We start from the raw sequence: 19,548 nt of genomic DNA, 5'->3' as shown, positions 1-19,548 counted from the left end.
AAGGAGACAAAAGCCCTGTATGGAGAAACCTATAAGACACTGATGGGGCTTCCCAGGTGGCGCAGTGGTTGGGAGTCCGCCTGCCGACGCGGGGCACGTGGGTTCGTGCCCCGGTCCGGAAGGATCCCACGTGCCGCGGAGCGGCTGCACCCGTGGGCCGTGGCCGCTGGCCCTGCGCGTCCGGGGCCTGTGCTTCGCAACAGGAGGGGCCGCAGTGGTGAGAGGCCCACGTACTGCAAAAAAAAAAAAAAAAAGACACTGATGAAAGAAATTAAAGATGATACAAAGAGATGGAGAGATATACCATGTTCTTGGATTGGAAGAATCAACATTGTGAAAATGACTCTACTACCCAAAGCAACCTACAGATTGAATGCAATCCCTATCAAAGTACCAATGGCATTTTTCACAGAACTAGAACAAAAAATTTCACAATTTGTATGTAAATACAAGAGACCCTGAGTAGGCAAATCAATATTGAGAAAGAAAAACAGAGCTGAAGCAATCAGGCTCCTGGACTTCACACTATACTACGAAGCTGCAGTTATCAAGACAGTATGGTACTGGCACAAAAACCAAAATATAGATCAATGGAACAGGATAGAAAGCCCAGAGTTAAACCCATGCACATATGGTCACTCTATTTTTGATAAAGGAGGCAAGAATATACAATGGAGAAAAGGCAGCCTCTTCAATAAGTGGTGCTGGGAAAACTAGACAGCTCCTTGTAAAAGAATGAAATTAGAACACTCCCTAACACCATACACAAAAATAAACACAAAATGGATTAAAGACATGAATATAGCCCAGACACTATTAAACTCTTAGAGGAAAACCTAGGCAGAACACTCTATGACAAAAATCACAGCAAGATCCTTTTTGACCCACCTCCTAGAGAAATGGAAATAAAAAGAAACATAAACAAATGGGACCTAATGAAACTTAAAAGCTTTTGCACAGCAAAGGAAACCATAAACAAGACCAAAAGACAACCCTCAGAATGGGAGAAAATATTTGCAAGTGAAGCAACTGACAAAGGATTAATCTCCAAAATTTACAAGTACCTCATGCAGCTAAATATCCAAAAAACAAACAACCCAATCCAAAAATGGGCAGAAGGCCTACACAGACATTTCTCCAAAGAAGATATACAGGTTGCCAACAAACACATGAACGAATGCTCAACATCAGTAATCATTAGAGAAATGCAAATCAAAACTACAATCAGATATCACCTCACACCTTTCAGAATGGCTATCATCAAAACATCTACAAACAATAAATGCAGGAGAGTGTGTGGAGAAAAGGGAATCCTCTTGCACTGTTGGTGGGAAGGTAAACTGATACAGTCACTATGGAGAACAGTATGGAAGTTCCTTTAAAAAGTAAAATTAGAACTACCATACGACCCAGCAATCCCACTCCTGGGCATATATCCTGAGAAAACCATAATTCAAAAAGGGTCATGTATCACAATGTTCATTGCAGCTCTATTTACAATAGCCAGGATATAGAAGCAACCTAAGTGTCCATTGACAGATGAATGGATGAAGAAGATGTGGCATATATATATACAGTGGAATATTACTCAGCCATAAAAAGAAACGAAATTGAGTTATTTGTAGTGAGGTGGATGGACCTAGAGTCTGTCATACAGAGTGAAGTAAGTCAGAAAGAGAAAAACAAATACCATGTGCTAACACACATATATGGAATCTAAAAAAAATATGGTTATGAAGAACCTAGCAGCAGGACAGGAATAAAGCTGCAGATGTAGATAATGGACTTGAGGACATGGAGAGGGGGAAGGGTAACCTGGGACAAAGTGAGAGAGTGATATGGGCTTATATATACTACCAAATGTAAAATAGATAGCTAGTGGGAAGCAGCCGCATAGCACAGGGAGATCAGCTTGGTGCTTTGTGACCACCTAGAGGGGTGGGATAGGGAGGGTGGGAGGGATGGAGACACAAGAGGGAAGACATATGGGGATATATATAAATGTATAGCTGACTCAGTATGTTATAAAGCAGAAACTAACACACCATTGTAAAGCAATTATACTCCAATAAAGATGTTAAAAAATAAATAAATAAAGTGAATTGCAAGCCATTGTTAGCACTGAATAGAGAAAAGACATTGGCTACTTTCGCAGCAGTTGAAAAGCTCCCAGTGGTCCTACATAGCTCTGAGCACAAGCCATGCAGCAACTGGACATTCCATATGTAATGTCAGCTGAAGCTCCCTAGAGAGCGTTTGAGTCTCAATACAGAGGCTTCAGTCCAAAATAATCTGACCAGTTAAAAATACATAAAACAGTGCCCCCCCAAAAAAAGAAAAAAAAGAGAGAAGAAAGAAAAGAAAACAACCAAACAAAAAAATACCCAGAGTCATATAAAAATGAGGTGGCTATACAGAGTAGAAACAGGGAAAATAAGATTTTGAAGCCAGGCTTTGGTAACAATTTTCTATATGGCTTTAGCCAATAGCCAAAGGTGAATAAAAGGTCTATGACTGTTAATCTGAGTTAATTCCACTGGAAAAACAATTCCTTCTTAATTTCCAAGCCCCTGAGGCAGGGGTTTCAGCTTGTTTTAGCCTCTAATAGTCTGGATATTGCTTTACATCTCTGAGATATTTTTTATTGTTTTAAAATGTTATTGCTTAGTAAAATCATGTTATTTGTAAAATGAAATCAAGCAATATAGGAAGATAAGGGATGACAATAAAAATCCCTTGAAATTCTAACTGTCATAGCTTTTAGGAATGGATTTCACATGACAGCATGTTTCTTTTCCTATTCAAATCTCCTTCATCCTTCAAAGTAGAGCTGTGGTTCTACCTCTTCTGAGAAACCCTCTGTGATTAGATTGCTTACCTCTCACCTGTCTTTGCTTTTGATTAAGTTCTAAAAAATAATGGAAACATTCTTCAGTTAGACATTCATTAGATATAATTTATTTCTATTTTCCCTAAAAGAATGTAAGCTGCTCAAGTCAGAACATATTTTTACCTCAATTACAATATCTTATGTAGTAGTGATAATGCAGGAGACATTCAATAAGTCAATAATTGTTTACTTGTTTTGTACTACTCTTTTCTGTCACTGGGTTGACGTGCCTCGTAACAAAATAGCTTCAACCGAGGAGGTCAGCAGAAGACCTAGACCAGCAACCTCAGTCCCTCGATAGTAAGCAAAGAATTGCAAACCATCCCCTTTAAGTGTAAGCGCAAAGCAAAAATTTATTGAAACAAAGATACACTCTCAGAGAGAGAGAGAGAGAGAGAGAGAGAGAGAGAGCAGGCTGTTTCTGTGAATTGAAAGCCGCATCCTTATACAGGCTTAAGGGCACTTTGTGTGTGTGTGTGTGTACATGTTTTTATTTGAACACCTACATACAGTATTTGGGTATGCACATAAGAGTTGAAAATGCTGGGTCACTTGGTAATTTTATTTTAAGCTTATTTAGGAACTGTCAAACTGTTTTTCACAGTGGCCACACCATTTTACATTCCCAGCAACAATTTCTAAGGGTTCTAATTTCTCCACATTCTCCAACACTCTTTTTGGAGTGACAGGGGATCATTATTTGATTGACACTCCTGAGTTTTGGAACAAGTTTACTGCTGCACATGCTCTCACCCTTGACTCGCTAAGAAATGTCCACCGGCGGGGGCTGGGGGGAAAAACCACATGTATATTTTATTTTTTTATATTTTATTTATTTATTTATACAGCAGGTTCTTATTAGTTATCCATTTTATGCATGTAAGTGTATATGTGTCAATCCCAATGTCCCAATTCACCACACCACCACCACCCCCGTCACTTTCCCCCCTTGGTGTCCATACGTTTGTTCTCTACATCTGTGTCTCTATTTCTGCCCTGCAAACCAGTTCATCTGTACCATTTTTCTAGATTCCACATATATGCGTTAATATATGATATTTGTTTTTCTCTTTCTGACTTACTTCTCTGTATGACAGTCTCTAGATCCATCCACGTCTCAACAAATGGCCCAATTTCATTCCTTTTTATGGCTGAGTAATATTACATTGTATATATGTGCCACAACTTCTTTATCCATTCTTCTGTCTATGGGCATTTAGGTTGCTTCCATGACCTGGCTATTGTAAATAGTGCTGTATTACACTATGTAATACAACATGTATTACTTGACCATAGGTGCGTGGGTTTACCTCTGGGCTTTCTATCCTGTTCCATTGATCTATATTTCTGTTTTTGTGCCAGTACCATATCATCTTGAATACTGTAGCTTTGTAATATAGTCTGAAGTCAGGGAGTCTGATTCCTCCAGCTCCGTTTTTTTCCCCTCAAGACTGTTTTGGCTATTTGGGGTCTTTTGTGTCTCCATACAAATTTTAATGTTTTTTGTTGTAGTTCTGTAAAAAATGCCATTGGTAATTTGATAGGGATTGCATTGAATCTGTAGATCGCTTTGGTAGTATAGTCATTTTCACAATAATGATTCTTCCAGTCCAAGAACATGGTATATCTCTCCATCTGTTTGTATAATCTTTAATTTCTTTCAGCTGTGTCTTATAGTTTTCTGCATACAGGTCTTTTGTCTCTCTAGGTAGGTTTATTCCTAGGTATTTTATTCTTTTTGTTGCAATGGTAAATGGGAGTGTTTCCTTACTTTCTCTTTCAGATTTTTCATCATTAGTGTATAGGAATGCAAGAGATTTCTGTGCATTAATTTTGTATCCTGCAAGTTTACCAAGTTCATTGATAAGCTCTAGTAGTTTTCTGGTGACATCTTTAGGATTTTCTATATATAGTATCCTGTCATATGCAAACAGTGACAGGTTTACTTCTTCTTTTCCAATTTGTATTCCTTTTATTTCTTTTTCTTCTCTGATGGCAATGGCTAAGACTTCCAAAACTATGTTGAATAATATTGGTGAGGGTGGACATCCTTGTCTTGTTCCTGGTCTTAGAGGAAATGCTTTCATTTTTTCACCATTGGGAATGATGTTTGCTGTGGGTTTGTCATATATGGCCTTTATTATGTTGAGGTAAGTTCCCTCTGTGCCGACTTTCTGGAGAATTTTTATCATAAATGGGTGTTGAATTTTGTCAAAATCCTTTTCTGCATCTATTGATATAATCATACAGTTTTTCTGCTTCAGTTTATTAATATGACATATCACATTGATTGATTTGCATATATTGAAGAATCCTGGCATCCCTGGGATAAATCTCACTTGATTATGGTGTATGATCCTTTTAAAGTGTTGTTGGATTCTGTTTGCTAGTATTTTGTTGAGGATTTTTGTATCTATATTCATCAGTGATATTGGTCTGTAATTTTTTTTTTTGGTAGTATCTTTGGTTTTGGTATCAGGGTGATGGTGGCCTCATAGAATGAGTCTGGGAGTGTTCCTTCCTCTGCAATTTTTTGGAAGAGTTTGAGAAAGATGGGTGGTAGCTCTTCTCTAAATGTTTGATAGACTTCACCTGTGAAGCCCTCTGGTCCTAGACTTTTGTTTGTTGGAAGATTTTTAATCACAGTTTCATTACTTGTGATTAGCCTGTTCATATTTTCTAATTCTTCCTGGTTCTATCTTGGAAGGTTATACTTTTCTAAGAATTTGTCCATTTCTTCCAGGTTGTCCATTTTATTGGCATAGAGGTGCTTGTAGTAGTCTCTTAGGATGCTTTGTATTTCTGCGTGTCTGTTGTAACTTCTTTTTCATTTCTAATTTTATTAATTTGAGTCCTCTCCCTCTGTTTCTTGATGAGTCTGACTAATAGTTTATCAATTTCGTATATCTTCTCAAAGAACCAGCTTTTAGTTTTATTGATCTTTGTTATTGTTTTCTTTGTTTCTATTTCATTTATTTCTGCTCTGATCTTTATGATTTCTTTCCTTCTGCTAACTTTGGGTTTTGGTTGTTCTTCTTTCTCTAGTTCCTTTACGTGTAAGGTTAGACTGTTTCTCTGAGATTCTTCTTGTTTCTTGAGGTAGGCTTGTATTGCTATAAACTTCCCTCTTAGAACTGCTTTTGTTGCATCCCCTGGGTTTTGGATCATCGTGTTTTCATTGTAAGTTGGGTCTAGGTATTTTTTGATTTCCTCTTTGATTTCTTCAGTGATCTCTTGGTTATTTAGTAGCATATTGTTTAGCCTCCATGTGTTTGTGTTTTTTACGTTTTTTTCCCTGTAATTGATTTCTAATCTCATAACATTGTGGTCAGTAAAGACGCTTGATATGATTTCAGTTTTCTTAAATTTACTGAGGCTTGATTTGTGACCGAAAATGTGATCTACCCTGGAGAATGTTCCATGCACAGTTGAGAACAAAGTGTAATCAGCTGTTTTTGGAGGGAATGCCCTATAAATATCAATTAAATCTATCTGGTCTATTGTGTCATTTAACGCTTGTGTTTCCTTATTAATTTTCTGTTTGGATCATCTGTCGATTGGTGTAAGTGAGGTGTTAAAGTCTCCCACTATTATTGTTTTACCCTTGATTTCCTCTTTTATAGCTGTTAGCAGTGCCTTATGTATTGAGGTGCTCCTATGTTGGGTGCATATATATTTATAATTGTTATATCTTCTTCTTGGATTGATCCCTTGATCATTATGTAGCATCCTTCCTTGTCTTTTGTAACATTCTTTATTTTAAAGTTTATTTTATCTGATATGATTATTGCTACTCCAGCTTTCTTTTGATTTCTATTTGCATGGAATATCTTTTACCATCCCCTCACTTTCAGTCTGTATGTGTCCCTAGGTCTGAAGTGGTTCTCTTGTAGACAGCATATATATGGGTCTTGTTTTTGTATCCATTTAGCAAGCCTGTGTCTTTTTGTTGAAGCATTTAATCTATTCACTTTTAAGGTAATTATCAATATTAAGTTCCTATTACCATTTTCTTAATTGTTATGGGTTTGTTTTTATAGGTCCTTTTCTTCTCTTGTGTTTCCCACTTAGTGAAGTTCCTTTAGCATTTGTTGTAGAGCTGGTTTTGTGGCCTGGAATTCTCTTAGCTTTTGCTTGTCTGTAAAGCTTTTGATTTCTCCATCGAATCTGAATGAGATCCTTGCCAAGTAGAGTAATCTTTGTTGTAGGTTCTTCCCTATCATCACTTTAAATATGTCATGCCACTCCCTTCTGGTTTGTAGAGTTTCTGCTAAGAAATCATCAGTAAACCTTATGGGAGTGCCCTTGTATGTTATTTGTTATTTTTCCCTTGCTGCTTTCAATAATTTTTCTTCTTTAAAATTTTTTGCCAGTTTGATTACTATGTGTCTTGGCATGTTTCTCCTTGCGTTTATCCTATATGGGACTCTCTGCACTTCCTGGACTTGGGTGGCTATTTCCTTTCCCATGTTAGGGAAGTTTTCGACTATAATCTGTTCAAATATTTTCTCAGGTCTTTTCTCTCTCCCTTCTCCTTCTGGAACCCCTATAATGAGAATGTTATTGCATTTAATGTTGTCCCAGAGGTCTCTTAGGCTGTCTTCATGTCTTTTCATTCTTTTTTCTTTATTCTGTTCCACAGCTGTGAATTCCACCATTCTGTCTTCCAGGTCACTTATCCTTTCTTCTGCCTCAGTTATTCTGCTATTGATTCCTTCTAGTGTATTTTTCATGTCAGTTACTGTATTGTTCATCTCTGTTTGTTTGTTCTTTAATTCTTCTAGGTGTTTGTTCTTTAATTCTTCTAGGTGTTTGTTCTTTAATTCTTCTAGGTCTTTGTTAAACATTTCTTGCATCTTCTATTCTTTGCCTCCATACTTTTTCTGAGATCCTGGGTCATCTTCACTATCATTATTCTGAATTATTTTCCTGGAAGATTGCCTATGTCCACTTCATTTAGTTGTTTTTCTAGGGTTTTATCTTGTTCCTTCATCTGGTATATAGTCCTCTGCCTTTTCATTTTGTCTATCTTTCTGTGAATGTGGTTTCTGTTCTACAGGCTGAAGAATTGTTATTCTTCTTGCTCCTGCTGTCTGCCATCTGGTGGATGAGGCTATCTAAGAGACTTGTGCAAGTTTCCTGATGGGAGGGACTGGTGATGGGTAGAGCTGGCTGTTGCTGTGGTGGGCAGAGCTCAGTAAAACTTTAATCTGCTTGTCTGCTGATGGGTGGGGCTAGGTTCCTTCCTTGTTAGTTTTTTGGCCTGAGGCCACCCAGCACTGGAGCTACCAGCTCTTTGGTGGGCTGAATTGTGGACCCTGGGAGTGCCCATTCCAAGGAGCACCTCCCAGAACTTCTGCTGTCAGTGTCCTCATCCCCATGGTGAGTCACAGCCCCCCCATCCTCTGCAGGAGACCCTCCAACACTAGGCTGTAGTTCTGGTTCAGTCTCCTGTGGGGTCACTGCTCCTTCCCCTGGGTCGTAGTGCACACACTACTTTGTGTTTGCCTTCCTAGAGTGGAGTATCTGTTTTCCCCAGTCCTGTCAGAGTTCAGCAATCAAATCCCGCTAGCCTTCAAAGTCTGATTCTCTAGGAATTCCTCCTCCCATTGCTGGACTCCCAGGTTGGGAAGCCTGACATGGGGCTCAGAACCTTCACTCCAGTGGGTGGACTTCTGTGGTATAAGTGTTCTCCAGTTTGTGAGTCACCCACCCAGCAGTTATGGGATTTGATTTTATTGTGATTGCGCCCCTCCTACCATCTATTTGTCGCTTCTCCTTTGTCTTTGGATATAGGGTATCTTTTTTGGTGAGTTCCAGTGTCTTCCTGTCAATGATTGTTCAGCAGTTAGTTGTGATTCCAGTGCTCTCACAAGAGGCAGTGAGAGCACATCCTTCTCTATGTAGATTTTATTATAATGATTATATAATGAGTTTGTGTTTACTATAGGTTATACACCTTTCTGTTCTGGGCATGTGCATCCTGGGGAGGTTCCCTCGTGTTACTGTGCCCCTCTTTATCAGGAGATGCTGCCCACCACACGACCATAGTTTCACCTGTTCTGGGTGGGGTCAGGGGAGAGTCCCCAGATGGTTGGGTATAACTTGACTGCTCTTTCTTGTCTTTCTCACCACTGTCACCTCCTTGCTGCTAATGTCTGACTAACTACCTAACATTTCTACCTTAAGAATTTATAAGAGGAGGCAAAAAAATAGGAATCTGAATATTTTAATCAGGTTTGAGATTTCCTTGAGATTTGGTAACAACTTCATCAGTTTACATTAACTGATGCACATTTTAAAACTATGTTTGGTTACATAGGACAGAAGTCCTAAAACTTTTTGGTCTAGGACCACTTCACACTCTTAAAAATTATTCAGGACTCCAAAGAGTTTTTGTTTTGGTGGGTTACATCTATCAATAATTACCATATTAGAAATTAAAACTGAAAAAGTTTTAAAACCCAGGATATAGAACCACAGGTTTCATTAATCTCAAAGCAATGACATCACATATCAAGAAGCCTCTGGAAAACTCCACTGTACACTAGTGAGAGAATGAGAGTGAAAAAAGCAAATAATGCCTTCATACAATGATGAAAATATTTTGACCTTGTGGACTTTTGGAAAGGATCTTGGGGACCCGAGTTTTCCCCAGACCACACTCAGAATTGCTGCTCTAGATGAACTAAACTCAACACATCTGTTCAAAACTAATCATGGTATTTGGAGGTTTATGAAACAAAAAGGAACTGAAGGCATGGGGTATGGTCAAAAGGGTTTTATGTTCTAGTGCTCCTGTAGTCAGTTGGTTAGACCTATAGAAAAAGAGTATCCACTTGAAGGCTGGATTCTTCCTCAAAAAGCTAGGCTTCAAGGCTAAAAGACCATCTAGTCGGTATTTCTCTATTGTGATCCAAAGAACCCCACATCAGAATCATTAAGGATTTAAACTGCAGATAACTGTACTTCACTACAGATCAGCTAAATCAGAATCTTAGAGGTGGAGCCTGCGAACCTGCTATTTCAATAAGATCCCCAGATCCTCCACTTTCAGCTTTTAGAGAAATGAATTGATAAGTGCGTTTATTCAGGGGAAGAGTTCATCAGAAGAAAAGATCAGACTCTGGAGGGCCAGGCAATGGGAAATTGTCTCTTCTAAGATTACTAGAAGATAATGGAGGAATCTCACTCAGGCATTAAAGTTTCAACAGCTCTATAGTCCTATCTGAAACAAAGTGATGAACCCTTCCAGAGGCACTGGGTCATTCTGCATATGGCCAAACCAGAGCAAGTGGAGATATGGGCTATTGCATATTTCAGGTGACCTATGAACTTATTTATATCTGTGGTTCCTATTTTTTCTCTAAAGTAGCAAATCATTCCGAGAATCAGTAAATCAAATCTGCACTATCAGGAAACCAAGCAACCTTCTTCTTTTTTTTTTTTTTTTTATGCGGTATGCGGGCCTCTCACTGTTGTGGCCTCCCCCGTTGCGGAGCACAGGCTCCGGACGCGCAGGCTCAGCGGCCATGGCTCACGGGCCCAGCCGCTCCGCGGCATATGGGATCCTCCCAGACCGGGGCACGAACCTGTATCCCCTGCATCGGCAGGCGGACTCTCAACCACTTGCGCCACCAGGGAGGCCCTTCTTTTCTTTTTTTTTTTAAAGGCTTTCATTCTAATCATCACAGGGGTTTTCAGTGATTCCTGCTGTGCAACACAAGATTCTGAAATCTAATTAAGTATATAGTCAAATACAAAAATGCAGACTCTTTATTCTAACACAGCTACCACATTAAAAACAACAATGGGTGAGATTTATGTAGCACCAATTGAAACATTTAAAGCATTTTACACCATGTTTTTTTTTTTTAATACTGTGGTTAATCCTCCCCACCTTAATGATTCAGGAAATGAAGAACAGCCTTATGGGTAGGTGAAATAGGTGGCTACCTACACAGTGATATTTAAAATGTGTCCCCAAATCTTCTTGCCCCTGAAATATAACCCATGGTTTTATTAACCTAACATATGTACAGTGATTTACAGATTGCAAAGTGATTTCATATAATTATCCTATTTAATTTCCTCAACAGCCCTGAAATAGGTAAGAGGCATCATCACCCCCATTTTACATATAAGAAAGCTGAGTCAAATATGCACAAGGAAAGGGATTATATTTTAATCACCTAGTTTGTAACAGTCACTTTTCACACACGCTTTAATATAATTCTCTCTATAATCCTACTTCACAAATGAGGAGAATGAGGTTCAGAGAAGTTAAGCAACCTGCCCAAGGTCACAAAGCCAGTAAGTAGTAAAGCTGAGATTTGAACCCAGGTCTGTGTTCCTCTGATTCCAGAACCAAAGCCCTTCAAAAGTTGGCACATATGATTCATTTTTAATAAAGCTTGATAAAATGTTTTCAGCATGAATTTACAGTCTTAATTATAAGCAAGAAGAAACTAATCTAAAATAGTTTTTGTTTTTTAAACTTAGTGCTCAAGAAATTAAGTATGCCTTCAATTCCCTTGCATGTGTGTGTGTGTGTGTGTATCTAATTGTTATAAACTTATGGTTTAATGGGTTACTGTAAAACAACTTTTTTCATTAACTTTCCTCATTTTACTTATTAGTCCATGTTTATATCTTAATTTATAATATATATCAATGTGAACATAAAATACATTAATTTTATTTTTTAATTAATATGTTTCCCTAATTCAGAAAGGTATTCTCCAGAGTTATCATTAATAGCTCACTTGGACAACTCAACTATCCCCACCCCCACTTCACCCAAGACACACACACAATTAACTCTATATTCTCCCACTTGCTCCAATACTGGAAGATGGATGAGCTAATCATGATTATAAGCTCAGTCCCACCTTAGTGATATAGAAATAGTCTGAGCAACCCTATACCTGCAGTTCAAAAACTCAAAATCAATTTAATTTTAATACTGGTCATACTGAGCACATATTAAAATTAATTCATTAGTAATGATCACTCAGTGCTGTCCTATGACTAAGTTCTTTTCTCTGTCACCAACCCTATTCGATCCATGAGAGGACTTTTAGTCCTCATCCTCTTGCTGGACTGCCACCAAATGCCTAATCTTCAGTCACTTGCTACATTCCTGCATGGGCAGGCTTTCTGAGATGCATTGCAGTTTGTATGATTTCTTCATTGCAGAACTATATTAGGATGAGTGTCAGTGAGTACATGCATTAAATAAACTAAACTCGGATCTGGTACACATCTGGATCACATCTGGATCAGATGTTTTGATCTGAGCCACCTATGTGATTCACCTAGAACTACAGTCAGGAGGCCACGTGGCTGAATGAAAGAAATACGGGCTCTGGTGTCAGATTGTCTGTGTCTCAATATTGTCTGCTGTTTACTAGTTGTAGGACCTTGGAAAAAACTACTTAAACTTCTCCCTGTCTTTATCGTCATCCATAAAATAGATATAATAATAGTAACGGCCTTAAATGTTGGCTCTGAATATTAAATGAGACGAAATGTATTAAATATCTGGCATAGAGTAAGTAGTAAAAAAAAAAATCTCAGTTTCCTTTTCCTTCTTCATTTTTCTCATCTGCCTTGCCCAGCTGTTACTTAATTTCTAGTTCTGACTCTCAGGAGATCAAGAAAAATTAGAGTGATCTGTTGAAGGAATTTCTGATAGCTTCTGATTTCTATAAGAAAATAATCTGTTTTGGAGTCATTGCCATAAATTACCTGTTTAAAAAAATTTTTTTAAAGTCTGGAGCAAAGAACTTGAGAAAAGCAATAATGGTCTATTGATCTTCATACACATAGGTCCAACAGTGAGGCATGCGTCGTTAGTTGCTTTTGCCAGTACGGGTAGTGAAATAACCACACTCTCACCTGTTCACCCTTGTCATTTACCACATAGAGTTTGCAGGACAGCTGGTGGCAGAGAGGACAGGAGTACTGCCTATAGTTGTGCAACTGAATATTTCTGTCTGGCCCATTCTGGGGTAGTACCATGTCTTCATTAATCTCATGCTTCTTAATACACTGAATTAAATAGCAACACACCCTTAAAAATATCTGGTCTATCTTCTAGAGGTACTTTTAGACATCCTAAACTGAGAGCTTTCCACAGGCATAGCTACATTACATTTTGAAAGAGAGTTAATGGATGAGATCTTTTGACAACTGTCTCCCTAGGGATCAGCATGACAATCTCTTCATCACCTTCTTATTAGCCTGATGGAAAGAGAGAAAATCATCCTTATGTCTCTACCTCCTGGATTCTTTTTTTAGCAAAAAAGAAAGGATGTATTTTAAATGATACTTTGCCTGTACTTAAGCATCTGCAAAATTTCTTTGAAAAACAACCAACAACATCATTTTGGCAGTACAACCACATTTTTAATGACCTAGTAATTGCTGGGCAAATGTAAATATATCTCTTTATATGGTTCTTACTTAGCATTTCAATAAAGTCCTCAAAACCTTTTGAGAGATATGAGAGTGATATCTGGAGCTGTGTCATGAAATTAGAGGCCATAGGTAATGAAAGGCATTTATAGCTTAACTACTTTCACAGCTAAGCTACTTTTTGGCAAATCCTCAACTTCCATTACCCATTTTTTCCTCCCCAAAACAGTTATTCAAAGAAACAACAACAAAAAGTATACACTTTATTACTTCATTTTCAGAGCTCAGTGGATAATTGAAGCAGCTAATAGCTTTGTGTCAAAAAGTAGGTTTTGAGATGATTCTAGTTTTATTTTTAACTATAAAATCTGAGTGCCTTCAAATATTCCCTGCTGGGTACAACTTTACTAGTTATCTGGCTGATCTTACTATCTCTAGAGGGTCCAATTGGCTCTTTAAACTTCTATTTCTGCCAAATATGAGCCCAGTTTGGATTAAAAATTCCAAAATTTCCCCTTCATTCCTACCTCCATACCTGTTCTTTTTCTTCTTCTTTTTTAAAATTTATTTTTGGCTGCATTGGGTCTTAATTGCAGCACGCGGGATCTTTGGTTTCGGCACACGGGCTTCTCTCTAGTTGTGGAGCGTGAGCTCCAGAGCGCATGGGCTCTGTAGTTGTGGCACGTGGGCTTAGTTGCCCCACAACATCTGGGATCTTAGTTCCCCAGCCAGGGATTGAACCACATCCCCTGCATTGGAAGGCAGATTCTCAACCACTAGACCACTAGGGAAGTCCCCTCCATACCTGTTCTTGACATGGAATATTGCACCCACCCTTCAAAACACAACTCAAGCCCCAACCCCACATGAAATATTTCACAACTACTTTTGCCTAAAATTATAGCTTCTTCTTCTGAATTTCCATTGTGGAAAATGAAAGCTAATAGTCTGTGTCTATTCTTTCTTACTGCATTCTTCTTTTATAGATGTTGTTCTCTCCCACCAGAAAGTTTGAATATTTCTTGAAGTCACTACCAGTTGCATATTTAACTTTTGTGGTATAATCCACACTAAACCAAATAGTGAATGCATGCAGTAGGTATTCAACAAACATTCATTGCACAAAAGCAAACAAGTTGCAAGGCAAAATCTGAGCTAGAATCCATAAATTTATAATACCTATTATGGTTTTGGAAAATTCTAAGGTGTCATTGGCTTTGTCACTATGCCCAGCTATTTGCTGTCTATATTACATTTCACTCTCACGTAATCCAATTAAGGTGACACTTGACTAAATAGGCATTTCTAGCTAAAAACAGCCAATTATTGCAATAGTTTGATAGTCATAAAACGGTTTCCTGGGGAATCCTTGCCATTATTCAGAAAAAAATGCAAGCTTTCAAATATAAACTATATAAATACGACTTACCAACTATTAGCAGGCATTAACCCAAGTTTCATTATTCCCTCTGATATGGCAAGTGTTAAAAGGGCTTTAAGGCTCTACCACAATTATGTTGCTAATAATAACTTTTCTTTTACATAAGGACAAGTAAATAATAAACTAAAGAAAAATAGAAACTGAAGCTGGAGAATCAAGATATTTCTTAACAGTGAGCCATGATAGGCAAGGGAACAGATTCCTCTGGGAGAAGTTTTGGAAACATGCCGCTTTCATCTTTCAATGAGATAAAGAAAACTCGACAGTGTATAGACAGGGACAAGGCACCCTGGCAGGAAGATGTGGACTTAGAGACCCAAAAGGTCATTTCTATTATGAGTCTGTTGCTTCACAGCAGTGACCATTTCTTTGCGTTAGTATCTTGTACCTACCCACTGCACACACACATGCTCGCGCACACACATTCCACATATAAATTGAAATATATATATATATATATATATCTGTTGAAATGTTGAAATGTAATAGCATATACAGCATATTCTGATATTGGGAATAAAGAAAGTTATTTTAAGGTATTTGAAGTCTAGTCTGAACAGCACAAATCTTAGATGAATTTAAGGAAGTGGGCCAAGTTTTTGGCTTTATCCTAGAGCAAGATTAGTAATCTTAGATCAGGGGATGGCTGTCATAATTTCAGAGCCATTAATCTGTAGATCGTTGGCAGAAAATAAAAGCTGAGGAAGTATACTTGCTTAAGGTAGGGAGGGGGAAGAAATTTAAACTGGAAGAACAGAAAGTGCCTTATGCAAAAAGTTACAAGGCAAAATCTGAGCTAATATTTGTAAATTGATGTTATCTACTATGCCTTTTATTTCCCCTCTCACTTGCAGGGAAGTTTCCAGAGCTCTATTCTGGGAAATATGTGTATATACACACACACACACATACACACACACACACATACAACCTACTGAGCCAATAAACTAGAAGGTAGGATGAAGGGAAGAATTTCAAATTGAGGGGCTAAAAAGTAAAAGCCAATATGATTCTTGGAGGGATATTTTTTATAGTGCTATTCTTGTTTCATCTTCACAAATGAGACTCAGATTGCAAAGCAATTTAACCCCCCAAAGTCTGTTCTCCACCAAGTTAATAATATACATCCCCTAAACTGGAAGTTTAAATTACAAGATTAGGCATGGTACTCTGCTCAATGTTTGTAATTCCACCCTGGAAGAGGAGGTTTGACAACTACCTTTTCTAAATAAAACTTCAGAAATAACTCTTAACAAAAGACCATGCCACCATGATTCTTCTAAAATTGTCTTGATGATTTGTCTTTCTAACTGGACTGCAACAGGGTTAATGTAGCGAATGCCTTTAAGTTCATCTACTACTGTGCAAAAAGGAATCATACATTTAGCTTCAGAGGAGTGTCACAGATTTATCCCCCCCCTCCTCCCGGCTCCTTTTCTCCCTCCCTTCCCTAGCAACTGGTAACCTCATAAAGAGGACTCCAAATCTAGAAAGAAGCAGTTGGTCCCTGGCTTCATTCGACCTGCCAAGCTGCTCTAAAGCAGAAGCACCAGTCTTTTCTCCAGACTGAGTTGTCTTGGTGTGGGCGTTCAGCTGGTTTTCTCCATCACCTCAAGAAGGCTTTGGTGATCAAATTTCTCCATGGCTTTTACTGAAAATGTGTAAGTACAAAACTGTGTACAACTGTTTAAGTTGAAGGTAAAAGGCAATTTGAATTGTTGTCCTGTGTGAGTGTGACACGGACAACAGGGAGGAGGGGGTTGCGAAGGATGCGGAAGGGGATCAGAGACAAAGGCGTGAAGGACATAAATTCAGGTACTAAGAATACTGGAGTTTTAAATGTAGTTTTGAAGTTGCAAATCCTTAGTCTAAATTGTGGGATTTAAATATGAGGAAATTCTTACTCTAGGGTGTGGTATAGGTTGAATGAAAAAAATTTAACAAAAGTTGGTATAAATGTTGAATGATGCTTCATGAAAGAGAAATAAACTGAAGAGTTTGTTAGCATAACTAACCTTTCTTCAGCTTCTGTGGAGAAAAAAAAAAAAAAAAAAAAAAAAAGGTTTTCCCTCATAAGACTTTCCAGGGCACTCCTCCCAGAATCTAAATGACGGGTTCAGTGGATAATAGATCCTACTGGGACTGAAAGAGCTGGTGTTTATCTAGCGTGCCTGCGCACTGCAGCTTTTAAGGAAGCTATCTGAGTCTTCTAGGCTGCCTTGTTGCCTTGAGGAGGTGGGAATATGGGGAACCGGGTGGAGCCACAGGTCAGCCATAAAGGGAAACCACAAAGCCTAATGCCAAAGAGGCCGCCTGGTGAAGGGCAAGTGAATCGTAGAAGTGTTTGCTGACTACACCTAGGAGGAGATCGGGCTCTCCCTTTTCCCACCGTGTATTCCAGAGAATTCGATCAATCACATATTTCAGATATTTTCTGGTCACCGCATTTTTTTTTTTTTTTTTTGTGGTACACGGGCTGCTCCCTGTTGTGGCCTCTCCCGTTGCGGAGCACAGGCTCCGGACACACAGGCTCAGTGGCCATGGCTCACGGGCCCAGCCGCTCCGCGGCATGTGGAATCTTCCCGGACCGGGGCACGAACCCGCGTCCCCTGCATCGGCAGGCGGACTCTCAACCACTGCGCCACCAGGGAAGCCCAGCATTTTCATTTTTATTAACCTATTTATTTCTGTTTTGACAAGCCTTGGAGGGCACGCCCCTTCACCCACAGCAGTAGCTGCCGATGAACACGGGACCCCGGAGCTGCGCCCCGGCGTGCCCCTCCAGTGCCCGAACTCCATGCAGAAGGACGATGTGGAGTCCTGGGGCCTCCCTCGCATCCCCCTGAGACCTCCCTTCAATGTACTGACCGATCTGGCAAGAGAGCAACTGGAGTGTCTCTCAGAGAGAACAGGATCCTGCATTCCTGTCGACGGTTCGAGAGCTCTCAAACCCCCCTATGAGCCACCACCTGCTGTTGCGGAAGAGACCCTAGCAACAGCAGAAGTAAATAGCTCTGAGGGGCTGGCAGGCCAGAGGCAGAGGGGACAGGATTCTATTCATGTGTCCCGGGAATTCTCTGGTGGCCCTCCCGCACTGATGGTGGGGGGCACGAGGGTCAGCCATGGGGGCACTGAGAGAGGTGGCAGTAACACAAGGTTATATGTGGCTTTGCCAAGGGGTCAAGGATTCTTTCCAGCCAGGGGCTCTCAAGTAAGAGGCCCGCCACCCATTCCCACCCTTAGATCAGGGATAATGATGGAGGTGCCTCCAGGAAGTACGAGAGTGACCTGCAAGGAAAGGTTGGCTCAGGTTTCTTTCCTACTGGGAGGCCCGCGGCACCCCGTGGAGAACTGGCCAAGGCCTGTGCCCTTGTCGTCCAGCCCTCCAGGTTTACCTTCTTGCGCTCCTGCTCATTGCTTCATCCCTCCTCGACCTCCAAGTTTCAATCCATTTCTCGCTGTGCCTATGGCTTTTGCTCCTCCCCCGGTATTTGCTCCTCCACTGCCTTCCTATTTTGCCAATTTCCCTTCCTGGGGAATGCTGGCTCCTGCATCCTCAAACAGAGAGAACAACTGATGGCAAAAAAAGGAAGGAGGGGGAAAAAAACGCTTGGGAAAAGAGGTGAAAGTTACTCATTTATGTTTTTATATTTGAAACCCCCTACCCTCTTGCAGCCTGTTTAGCACTAATGTGCCTTACATACTTGGAAATTCAATAAAAGCTCTAAACTTTGAAATAGTGTGAATTATTTTTAAAAATGCCACTTTTGGAGCTGAAGCCTTGGATTTTGTTTTCTACTTTGAAGAAAATGAAAGCAGTAATGTGCCAGGGTTTTGTAAGTAGCTTCGTTGAAACCCTACCAATGGCTTGCAGCTGTGATTGTGGGGAGGGGGCATTGGGTTCTTGTTAGACTTGGCGAGTCCGGGGTGGGGAATTGCTTGCTACCTACCTAAGGCTATGGGGGTTGCTCAGTGCAGGATGGGTGAATGAAGATAAGGTCCAGGAGGTAGACCCAAATCCAGATAATAGAGAAAAATGCCCAAACACTAAAAGTAGTCAGATGAGACTGAGGTGAGAGTAACAGAGCCAACATTTCACAGCCAGTTAGAGGCAGAACCAGGCTGAAAAGTTAGGAAAGAAAAGGGGCAGGGGAGATGGGAGAGTTCTACACCATTGCTTCAAACATGAACTCGTGTTTGTCTCTCAGCATTTCACTGTTGCTAAATACATGGTATAGATAAGGCTGGCTTAATAGAAGTCTGGGGACAAGATGGAACCGGGCTGAATCCTTCACCCATTCTCGAAACAAAGGGTACTATATACTCAGAACTTTTAAAGGCAAATGAAAACATTTCACTTGTGTGGAATTTTTTTCTCCGACACTGCTATGTTTGTATTCTTCATAAGTGCTACAGAACCCCATTATCATGATGGCTCTGAGAGATTATCAAAAGCCCAGATGGGAGCTTTTTCAAATTCTAGTGACAAAGATATGGGCACAGCATGCAGGGTGGAAGGATGGCCATTCTGACCACTATACAACTTCATTCACACAGTGGTCCTAAAACACACCGACACTGTCTATGAAGAACCACTAAATTAGAAATATCTTTAGAGGAGGATTCTTCCAATGAGCATTTTTCATGCGCAGAGCTGATGATGTAGGTGACGTAAGCAGTCAGTTAATGGTTGACAAAACCTACAGATCCAAAAGGCACCTAGCCTATAAGCAAAACCATTCATGTGTTTTTAGCACCAATCGTAGGTTCTTCACTACTCTGGGAAAAAAAGACACAC

At 39.7% G+C, this 19,548-nt stretch overlaps 1 protein-coding gene across 1 annotated transcript; it reads left to right on the top strand.

The window, feature by feature from the left end:
- The first annotated feature begins 16,391 nt into the window (after positions 1 to 16,391).
- On the top strand, positions 16,392 to 18,327 carry PRR32 (proline rich 32). The gene is made up of 2 exons (XM_060086236.1): positions 16,392 to 16,411; positions 17,451 to 18,327. The coding sequence occupies exons 1-2, from the start codon at positions 16,392 to 16,394 to the stop codon at positions 18,325 to 18,327; spliced, it is 897 nt and encodes a 298-aa protein (XP_059942219.1).
- Positions 18,328 to 19,548: the final 1,221 nt, after the last annotated feature.

This window comes from Mesoplodon densirostris, chromosome X (genome assembly GCF_025265405.1).
Source record: "Mesoplodon densirostris isolate mMesDen1 chromosome X, mMesDen1 primary haplotype, whole genome shotgun sequence".
In the NCBI taxonomy this organism is placed as follows: domain Eukaryota; kingdom Metazoa; phylum Chordata; class Mammalia; order Artiodactyla; family Ziphiidae; genus Mesoplodon; species Mesoplodon densirostris.
Note: the sequence above shows the minus strand (reverse complement) of the source record. Positions and strands in the feature narration are given on the sequence as shown.

Coding starts and splice junctions, on each gene's coding strand:
- PRR32 (XM_060086236.1), top strand. CDS start 16,392: ATGGCTTTTACTGAAAATGT. Junction 16,412..17,450: donor ATGGCTTTTACTGAAAATGT/GTAAGTACAAAA, acceptor TGTTTTGACAAG/CCTTGGAGGGCACGCCCCTT.